At 40.0% G+C, this 11,131-nt stretch overlaps 1 protein-coding gene across 1 annotated transcript; it reads right to left on the bottom strand.

Moving 5' to 3' along the window:
- Positions 1–434: 434 nt before the first annotated feature.
- LOC145764892 (uncharacterized) lies at positions 435–10,850 on the bottom strand. The gene is made up of 7 exons (XM_082576587.1): positions 10,661–10,850; positions 9,760–9,917; positions 8,165–8,320; positions 5,884–6,115; positions 4,472–4,606; positions 4,060–4,216; positions 435–3,724 (listed from the first exon to the last, which is right to left on the bottom strand). Exons 1-7 carry the CDS (start codon positions 10,786–10,788, stop codon positions 2,699–2,701), a joined length of 1,992 nt encoding a protein of 663 aa, XP_082432713.1. The 5' UTR covers positions 10,789–10,850; the 3' UTR covers positions 435–2,698.
- Positions 10,851–11,131: the final 281 nt, after the last annotated feature.

Below are 11,131 nucleotides of genomic sequence, written 5' to 3'. Positions count from 1 at the left end.
GTACGCTGGACGTCTGATTGCAGCCATTAAGACGTTTGTGCGGACGTTTAGCCTCTTAGATCGGAACACCATAAAATTGTGTCATTGGACGACGAGTTTATCTTCCATCGGAGTAGAACACGTACTGGCCATATCATCACAGTAGGGAACTCAATGACATCATATTGCCCCCCAATTTGAAGTCAGTCTATTTCAAACAAGCAATGCTGCGAGACGTCGTATGGCCACTTGCGAGTACCAGAGCCCACTAACTCTGACAGCAAAGCTGCGGATACTGTTTCTTCGGCATGGTCAATGGATGATCGAAGCCTTTGCAACACAATAACGTCGATAGAGAGGCCGGGTCACTGGTTCGACTCCTCAACAAGGGGGAGAATCCACTAAGATTGAAACCTTTTGTCAAAGCACTGTCTACGAATCAGACGACAACCATTGGAAATAGAAATATGTGATGTAGTAGAAACACAAATGCATACGCATTGATCTCAGCAAATGTTAAGGAATAGTGCAGATAATGACAACACATAACAACGAATCAATAAGGGGACAGCGATATCACGCGTCAAACAAGAATGGATTGAATTGAAACCCAAGCAAAACATTAAAATGAAATGATTCGGTAAGCTGTCGCGATTTACAGCAATTATTTGGAGGTTGCAAACAATTTAAAACAAAACAAAATGTACAAGAATGAATCAAATTCAGCTCTTTTTAGTCGGAACAAATTTTCAGGTATTAGAGTAAAGTCAGCCCGGTTTTGTCAGACAATTACATCAATAAACAAAACTGAATTTGTCAAGAAAATGAAGTATCTTCTGACAGGTGTCAAACCCACAACAATGCTTGATATGAACGACTCGGTTACATGTTCTTTGCATTGCAAACTGAATTTGTAGTTCACTTCTACGTATACTGTACAATTAATTGCCAAGATGGCTTTGCAACTGTAAGGTTTAATTGGCTGAAGTAGTTAACTAATACGTTTTAATGAACCAGAAAATCAATTACTTTTTACATTGATTCAACGTCTGCGGATGTGGAGTCAATGTCAGAAGTGATTGATTTGCGGGATGCTACAATGCAAAACAAATAAATGTTTTTGAAATTTTTGTTCAATAAAAATTTGTATTCTGAACGATCAAACAAAATTATTTTGAAAATATGAGGGAGCATACGGAACAAGAGCTGTGTAACAATGATAAACATTTCCCATGATTCGTCTTCAACACCAAATCAGCATTGAAATCAAATGTATGGTGGTAATTCTTATTGAAATACGAGTTGCTTGTTGCATAAAACATAATAAAAACATTGAAAATAAACCTATAATTTTGACGGCAACGCAATTTATTCATTGAGAAACGGCGGACAAGCTAAAAAATTATGCACCCAGTAAACTAAGCCAAACAGCAATATCCGTCATTTTCACACTACTTCAACGTCTGGAGACGTTGAAGCAATGTAAAAAATGAAGGATTTTGCTGTCTGGGACGGTTAAATTTTTCAGAGAAAAACTTGTAATAAATGAGAAATCAATTGCTGCAAAATCAAATTATTCACAATTGCGGACACTTTGGCAATGGGATTATTCTTTGACATCACGTGATAAAAGTTCTCACGTACACTAAAACACCTTTCTCTTCGAACGTGACATTCTAACCACATATAACATAAAAATTATTATAAGTTATGCTGTGAGTATCAACTGACATGTGATTTTCTAAAATGAGTTGTTGGCACAGCGCAAAACAAAATGTTCAAGATGCAATTCAACATTTTGCAACTGTTGAGATGAAAACTATTCAGGTACATCGTCGTCTGCATAGTTCAGGTCAGTTTGCTTGTATTTCTAACCGTTACAAGGAAAACAATATATGCAAAACATAGCAGAGGTCAAGAAATAAGGTAGAAGCGACAAACGAGAACGTTATAACCTGCTTGAAACCGAAACAGGACAATTGTTCAAAGAGCGACTATGTTGTTCCATAAAGCACAAGTTTCTTCTTCAAACGAGAATTCACAATTATTCGATTGAGAAAAATAGACAGTGGCAACATGCAGCGAGTTATCGTTTACAAACATTAATGTTTTGCTCATGCGCATAAAGTTGTGTCCAACAATGGACGTTGTCTGGCAACAAGTGGATGGTTGCATTGTTACAGCATTAGTACATCATAAGGCACTTTGTTAACAAATACACAAAGAACAATAGTTTTATTGTTAGCAAGAATGTTAAAAGAATTGGTAGTCTTTGTAGTTCCAGCCACCGCTTTGGCTCATGGCGCATGTTGAATGTTGGTTGAATATGCGTCCAAAGCATGGAACGCAGATTCAAGTAAAATACGTCATTTTTGCGTAAACAAGCGTCTAAAGAAGGTTCTTTGGTAAGCACTCCAAACCAGGAAGTTACTGGTTGACTTCACACGCCATGGTAATTGATGCGTGGCAAACCAAATATGAATTCGAAAGACCTAGTTTTAAACGTGGCATAACATTGTATTGCCTTGTTTTAGCTTTAACTCTCTATTAAAGTGAGAGAATCAGGACTAACTGGAAATGCATCGGGGGAGGGAAGGAGAATGCCGGTCAAGCGAATCCATAGCGGAAAATCTTGAAGCCAACAAATTTGAAATTTGTTTAGCTCAAATTGCAGCAGATTTGGCACAAGTCACTTGAGTAGTCACGCATGAGTGCTCTGTCACTGGGTGGCGATGTCATTATGCACAAACTGGGTCAAGGTTCTTCCAACAGGAACTCGGTTTTGTTGCGGAGACACCAGAACACCTTCTAGCGCCGGTGGTATATTATAGGGGGAGAATGATGGAGATTGGTTGAGATTGGCGCGAGGAGGAGCTTGATCGCACAAATGGGTTCCCGTTGCGTCACTGTTGTAGTCGTGAAAAGTTTCGCGTCTAGTAGAAGCTATCTGGCCAATTAAGGAGTTTTGGTCAAACGAAGCTTGGTTTGCATGAACAATGGCACCCATATTGGGGGAAACCCCGTTGGAATCTTGCACGAGTTTTGGCGTCGTGTGTGCGGATACAGAGGAGATGAGTGTTGTGGCATGTTCTTCAGAGGCTGGATTCAACTCTCTCACTTCGCTTTCTATAGATAGCGATAGAATCGAAGTGTCACTGGTTCGATTCCTTCCACTTTTTATCATATTCCTGCTTTCTTCAATGTCCTGTTTGTTATTTTTCAAGTTAGTAAGGATGGTGCTGCTATTGTTCTTGCTCAGTTGTATTCTTACTTTGTGTTTATAAACACAAATTGTTGACACACAAATGATGATCGCGATAGCAACCGCGCACCCGCAGATGACGCCAATCTTGATCCATTCGTCGCTCTTTTGGTACTTCGGAAGTTGATCAATGAGTTTATGCTTTACTGGCGAACTTTTAGGTAATTTTTCCACTTTATCTGTTAAAGTTATAAACGTAGTGGGAGGAACAGTCGTTGAAGGGATTTGATCTTCTCTTTTGTTCCTTTTATCACTCCCATCGTCAAAACCATTCTCCGCAAGTCTAGGATGAGGATCAGTGTTGAAGAGATTCCAATCATCACCGGAGCAATCATTAATGTCCTTAGATGAGACTGTGCAGTTCTGGAAGAACACATCTCCGAGAGAGCTAAGAGTTCTTCCACGGAGATGTAATGGGAAAGAACATTCAACATCGAGCAACTCTTTCCAATCTTCATCTGTAACTTCGATCCGAAGAAAATCCTAAAATCGAAATTTGTATCAATTTGATGCAAGCAACTTTCCACGATAATGAATTTCTGACAATAATTATAAAAAGGATTTTGAAAATACCATTAAGCATTAATTTTTAAATGCAAAAACGTACTTATTACCACATAGTAGCCTTCTGACTGAAAAATTATTAACTTCGGTTTAACAAATTGTTCTATCGTCAACCAACGATAATGATCATTAATGGTAGTAAAAACAGAGAGAGACTGTTCACCAGGCATTTTATAATAAAAGTAAGAACGCAAATTACTTTTATGATAATGATCATTATTATCACTACCGACTATGACAACACAATACCGCACCCGGTATCTATAGGAATCGCATCCGCATGACCAAAAGTTCTCCTTCAATGGATTGTCACCAACGAGATCCCTGTCGCGTTTCCGCCAAACATTGCGATACCACTCAGGCTTCGGCGTGGACAACTTGTTCTTGTTTATCCGAAAGACGCGAATATTGCTGAAGAAGAATTATGATTATTTAAAGCTTGGTGATTTAAACCATTTGACTTATAATCTACATCACTTTGTGCACAAGCTGGAACTTTGTAGCTTGCAATGTCAAGTGTAATGAGTTGACTTGCACCAGTGGTTCAAATCCACTACAAGCATGCAAAAACAACAGGATCCGTTGAAGCAATCTCGACAACATATACAATATTACAACACAGTATAAGCTGTATAAAATGATTACCAGCAATTTTAGTAAACTTACTATCGTTCCTTTAATAAATCTCTGGGAATGCACGAAATGTTGTTTTCGGTGAAATCCACTTCAGCTATCAATTGGGAAGAATGAAACATTCCGCTGTCCAGCTTGGCGAGATGATTCCGCGCGACGTTCAGTGTCCTGATGGTAGATGATTGAACACGTTACAATTATGTGAGTTGTAAAAGCAGCTCGAGCATAAACAAGAACGTGCAATGTGTTGGTTCCAAACATTGCGACTATGGAAAGATTTGGGAGCAAACGTCGCTTAGCATCTCAGACTAGGAATGAAAAAAGATTTTGTAACGACCCAATATTTTATATTGCAATTCAAAAATTTCTTGCAATTGTTTATTAAAAGAGGTGTCGTAATCACAAGAATAAACCTTCAACTTTTCAAATAAAGTTTCAATCGTAGGCGGAGTGATCTCAGTTTATTGCAAACATTGCAACATTTGTCGTAGAGGGCGAGAGTCATTAACGCGGTAACACTGTTTACTTTCAAGTTTAACATCGAAACCTGCTCCAGTTAGATACCTAGACAGCAAAGCGGTCGTTTTTTGCATTGATTCAACTTCTATAGACGTACATTGAATCAAACGGTGTCTTTGAACGGGTCACGTAGTCGACTCACAAAAAACTTACAAAATGCTGAATGCGACGCATTTAAGACGTGTAAGAACGCAAAATAAACGTCGCTGGCCATATAGACGCCAACGTTGAAGATAACCCCAGGACAAGTTATGGCAACCGCAAGGTTTTATGTTACAAGGTTTTATGCTACAACTGGATTGACCAAGCAGCAGATACGGTCAAGTCCACTGGAGGCAAATGTATGCTTTGCACCCGAGTCAGCTCCATGCAATTTGATTGGCTGAGCGAGAGGAGTGTCATGTACCACACAGAGAAAAAGAAAGCTCTTGCAGACAAAGAATCGTTGCAACTCAAGTAAAATTTTATAGTTCAACTCATTATGGCATTTGAATGTTTCGTAAGTATAAACTTTGTTTAAAAAATTTTTGTACTGCATATGACAACTTATCATCAGTCAGGTACACAATACACAGTTTAGACTGGTGTGGTGATGGTTGCTGTTGACATTATTCGACAAGTTAGAGGAAACTAATGCAACCCATCACTGGAATCGAACATGTTCCTTGTTCATCCGGTGTAGTGATCAAGCTACAACCGATGAGTCTGGTTCGTCAGCCATCTTCGGAGAGGAAGGATGAACATCATGGGTCAACCATGGGTATAAAGAAAGGTTTGCCTTCTCAAACATGCACATTCAACTTGCAACTAATCACTCGGGACGCGGTTAGTGTTACTGTTAGGCTTGTTGGGAACGTGTTGAATGCTTTTCCTCGTCATAATTAAACAAGCAAACATTATGAAACCAAGTTTTCAATCCAAGTTACCTCAGTTGGTGAAGCCCGGTCAGTATGTAGCCGGAGATTGTGTGCAGTCTATTTTCTGTTAAAAGCAACACTCTTAGAAACCTCAGTTGCAGAAAAGCTTCATCATGGATGTATGAGATGAGGTTATTTGATAAATCTAGTGTTTGGAGATTAGCTGTGTCGTTGAAGAGGAGCCTCCTGATCTTTCGAAGTCGGTTGCCTTTGAGATTCAAACGGATGATACTCTTCAGACCTAAAACAAAGGTACCTTGCTTAAAAACAACTGCATTGGAAAGTCTCTAGAAATTTTAACACTCCAACGCTGTTAAAATCATTAACATTTTGACATTGCTTTGGAAATTATTTTTTTTCGTTTTGTTCCCATGGAAATGAAAAAATGTGATGGTTTGGATTGGTTTTGCATTTTTATCTTCGGACTGTCAAAGCCTTAAATAGGTTATTCCTGGTAGTTTCGCATACTTGTAGAGCAGCGTTTCTTAACCGGGGGTGCTAGCACCCCTTGGGGGTGCTGGAATAGACTGTAGGGGGTGCTAAATGCATGCAGTATAATGTCAAAAAATGCCATTTTAATTTTCTGCATTTTTTTGTTATTCTGCCAGTATCAGCAGTTGTCATATCTATGATTGCTGTTTCGTGTTTCGAAGTAGCCTACATGATTTGCTGTCATTGTAGTCATCTCCCAGTCAAATACTCAAATTGATCCTGAGTAGATTGTGCGAACTTATCTGGTGGGTGTTTTGTTGTAATATTGTTGCTCACCTCTCGCTTCTAGAAACCACCATGGCAAAGTATCCAGAGTGGATACAGCAGCCTTCTTGGCAGACATGAGTGATCATAGGCTAATAGACTAAAGGAGGAGCTATGATTGACATGCAGGTGAATCAAAGTTGTGGGACAAACTTTCGTCCTTCCGCTTGCTGATTTCTGGTGTGACCAGTTGACAGCACATCCTGCATTGGCACGAGCAGCAATGGAATTGATCGTCCCATTTCCGACTAACTATCTGTGTGAAAAGGCGTTCTCCACCATGCTCCAAATGAAAACAATTGGCCGGAGCCGCCTTCAACATGGGTTGCTCCACGATATGAGAGTGGCTTTGACAAACACGAAGCCTCGAATAGAGAAATTGGTCACACATAAGCAACAACAAAAATCACATTGATACATGTGTAACTAGATACCCAGCTGGGTAACTTAAATATGCTTAAGTTTGTCCATGTTCTTTTACTATTCTCGGGTTTTCCTATTTCTTTTATCACCAATGACCACAGTAGTTTTGAAGAATAAACAAAATGATCAATTTGTACTTCGCTTTCCTTTCAATAGTGCAGGCCAAAGTTTAATGGCGGCGTCGAAATTTTGACATGCTATTTGATCACTGGCAGTATATTTTGTATATTTTTGTCGCCTAACAAACGGTGCTGTTGTTTTAAGAGAGTTGATTCACTTACATATGGTTATAATTGAATTTCTGTTGGTGAATGAAAGCCAAATACCAAATCCTGAATCAACTTCGTTAAAACAACTGCTCAGTTTGTTAAACAACAAGAGACTTCATTACAAAATATATCTCCAGCGATCTGAAGGCATGTTAAAATTTCGGCCTGTACTAAACTTTTGGTCGGTACTGTAGTAGTCTTATGTCAATAATAGTTAGGGGGTGCTAGACTGGTCAGGCCTGTTTACAGGGGTGCTAAAGTCAGAAAAGGTTAAGAAACGCTGTATGTAGAGGCTCTTGACGCAGGGCCGGTTACCGAGATTGACAGAGTGAAGTTTTCCGATTGTTGAAGTGTTCTTGCCGAGGAATTATTCCATTTACTGTGTGCCGCTGAATGGATAGCAGTCATTGAAATGCGTTGATCAAGCGCACACCCCGAGAGTCGAACCAGTGCCGCGTGGTCTTGAGTGGGGCTTGTAACTACTGAACTAACGGGGCGGACGTGTTGCTAAATCATACGAACACTTCAATGTTGCACTGAACATTGGACTCTTCAGTCTTCCGTTCAGATTTGTGTTGCTATCAAGCAGAGAAAATAACATTGTACTGTTGCTGTGAGTCTGTTATATCTTTGAAAAGATTTATTCACTGCTAAAACATTCTTTGTTGGTTACGTGGATGAACGGAGGAAGCCTGCACGACGCTTGAAAAGCCGCCGGTTCGAAACCTTGTCGGGAGCACACAGCCGTTGCGTCTTGCCAAAGGCATAGTCAAGTGCTTTAGACATATTATGTCGAGTCGACGATTATTCAACTTATTTTGAATCATCTGCTACTTCCGCACCTACAAATGCGTTGTCATGAAGGTAGCTGATTCTGTTGTTTGACAATATCAAGGTTTGCAGCTTCCTGTTGCGCGCGAAGGTTTTCGCCTCCACTCTCGTCACCTCATTGTTGTTGACGCTGAAGACAATCAGATCCAGATAGTCGCCGAGAATCACTAGAAATAAAAATACAGTTTATCAACCTCATTGAAGTGACACGCACGAGATATTCAATTGAAACATAAGGAACTCTTGGCCTCTCAATGAATACTTTAAGCAAAATTGACCGTTGATCATTCTTCATGTCTCTATTATACTCTCAGCCTTGTTCAAAGACAAACCGATAAAAAGCCGATGAGAAGAGAAACTCTTATAAGTTATAACACGCGGATGACATAGCGAGTAAACATATACCAACACCCTCCCCCACACTTGGCCCACCAGCCAATGCAACATCCATCAGTGTGCAAGGTGGCCACATTGCGTAGATGATTCTCGTCTTGTCACAACAAGCAAAAGTTTCAACTGCTACATCGCTTCAACATCGCCAAATTATCAGCATTTGCTGCTCGAGGCTTAGGACTGGTCGCTGTAGTGTAGAGTGTAGACAGTGAAAGTGCTGCTGAAAGCAGGGCTGATGTTGCAGAGGATAGTGTGGCACATGTCTATGTAATTGCAGACTATAAAGTGAGGAGGGTACGTTAATGCAAATGAAGATTTCCCATCTCATTTCAGTGTTCGCCTACTTTAAAAATAAGTCGAAAGTTGAACTAAAAACTATAGGTTAAAGTATATAAAAAATAATTTTGTCAAGTCAACAGCCCTCTTTGTTTTGAATATAGTTAAGTTTTTTGTTTGCCCAATTCTTGGAGATATGAACGAAATATGCCAGAACAAAATAAACAGTCTCATCATTTGATACTTAATGTAACTATATGGGTAACCATGCAATGCTCTATCACAATAGAAAAGCAAATATTGATACGAAAATCATCAAAAGAAAGTTCTTTCCTTTCTTCCAAAAATGCAATTGGATTGGTAAAAATTAATTAATGTTTATGAGATTATGGGTGGAAGGACTTGAAAGTTAAAGATTAACTAAAAAGTTGCAACCTTCGTTCACAGCAAGCGAATCTGTGTAGTGGAAAACTAAATGCAAGTCACTCTCAGTTTATCATTAAGTCCGTTTCGTCCACTATGTAGACACACATCTTCATGTACGTGAAATATTAAACTGACACTTAAGTTCAAAGTGTGACAATGGAACCATCGCGACAGATGCAGCATATTGCACCAAGCAGAAGAAGCTGAATTGTCAACCGCGACAAAGTGACGACTAATGCATGCATTGCTTGTGACGTAAGAAATGACGACGGTTGCCAGGGTTGCCAAAGATTCAATATAATCTTCCGTAAAAGAATCTGCTAGATAACTACATCACATATTGCTCAACATAAGGAAACAAATCAGAAAACCTGGCTACGAACTTAAAACTGAAAGCGCCATCCCGAAGCAAACACAATGTTGCAACTCAGTTTAGTAAAAGACGTTCAATTAATAGACGTTCTAATAAAGCATAAAACATACATGTAGCTAAATATTGCTTGGTAAATACCTGGATTCAGATTATTGACACAACTTTCATTTATATATATTCGTTTTGCTCGTTTCGCGGGCGTCTGAGTTTCAATAAATGAGCTTCTGTGATGAGGAACTGCCTTCAAGTTCGTGCTGTCACACCACATCGCCATCACCTTGTAATCCACCGAGCAACTGAAAGTACGACAGAATCATTGATTCCAACTGCCCACCTGAATGGCCCCAAATGTGGGCCAGCCGCATTCTCCCCAGACGGCAAAATTCGTCCTTTTTATTTTGACGAAACTTGGCGTCTGGGTCGAGACGGCGCGTGCTGAGCGAAAGCGTCGGCTGCGTGCCGAATGGCGAGAACGCTTGCGCGACGTGCCAAAGGACGTGGGTTCGACACCGCTCCAAACCATGTGGCTGTGTCTCGGCAAGACATTTAATGGCACGTAAATGTAACGAGAGCAGCTGACTCGAAGACTAATATATCGCTTCGCTGTGTTCCATTTGTATGTTGTTGCAATAGTCGTAAAATAAATAAATGGTCATGTTCATATTAGTGCTGACAAGCGCCATGTTGACATATTGGATATTGCCATACTGACAAGTGATATATTCAGTCGCTACCTCAGCCTAAAGCATGCTGCACTCCAACACGGGTCAACTGCCACCATCGCTATGTTGTAGAACAGGGGTCGGCAACGCAGCAAAACCGCTCAAGCAGCATGTTTTTATTCGGTTTCAAACAAAATTGGACATTCAAAATCCCAGACAACAAAATTCGTTATTTTTTCATTGATTCAACGTCTGAAGACGGATGACAAAATGGCGGATTATGCTGTCGGGACAATGACTTAAATATTTTCATTCCCACTTATCGCGTGCGAGTGTTGCCAGTGTTGCAATTAGCGATGATCACCGATGTTTCTTACTTGGTGTAGACAGATGAGAGTGGGCGCGGACACTTTGATTCTTCCATCGCGTTGACATCGAAACAACGAATTGGAACAGAAACAAGGAGCATGAAACGAACAGTCATGTACTTGCAATAGTGCGACATCTCTGCTCTCTCTGACGTAGCGCAATTCTTACATTATGACGTCACAACTTAAATTCGCCTTATTGGCTGAAAACAAAATAAAAAAATCAAAGTAAATTTAAAATTTGTTAAACCTAAAAAGTCACCAACTTAACAATAACTTCTTCCTCCTCTTGTGAATGTGGTGCCGAGGAACAGTTTGCGCATCTTTGATGATGAACTAAAGACTGGCTGCTTTCTAGTAGCCTTCCAGTGCAGTCTGGGAACATTGTGAATCTAGGGTGGTAAAAGGATAGACCTTCGGCCCCAGAAGCTTACACAACGACGATTGTCCAACCGAACCTTAGTATCGACTTCTAGCGGC

Source organism: Aplidium turbinatum, chromosome 2 (genome assembly GCF_918807975.1).
Source record: "Aplidium turbinatum chromosome 2, kaAplTurb1.1, whole genome shotgun sequence".
Lineage (NCBI taxonomy): Eukaryota > Metazoa > Chordata > Ascidiacea > Aplousobranchia > Polyclinidae > Aplidium > Aplidium turbinatum.
Note: the sequence above shows the minus strand (reverse complement) of the source record. Positions and strands in the feature narration are given on the sequence as shown.

What these genes read in the sequence shown, in the direction of transcription:
- LOC145764892 (XM_082576587.1), bottom strand. Translation starts at nt 10,788, where the DNA reads ATGTCGCACTATTGCAAGTACATGACTGTTCGTTTCATGCTCCTTGTT. An exon ending in TGTCAATAATCTGAATCCAG is followed by an intron (nt 8,321 to 9,759) that starts GTATTTACCAAG and finishes TTTTATTTCTAG; the next exon opens with TGATTCTCGGCGACTATCTG. An exon ending in GATTTATTAAAGGAACGATA is followed by an intron (nt 4,217 to 4,471) that starts GTAAGTTTACTA and finishes ATTCTTCTTCAG; the next exon opens with CAATATTCGCGTCTTTCGGA.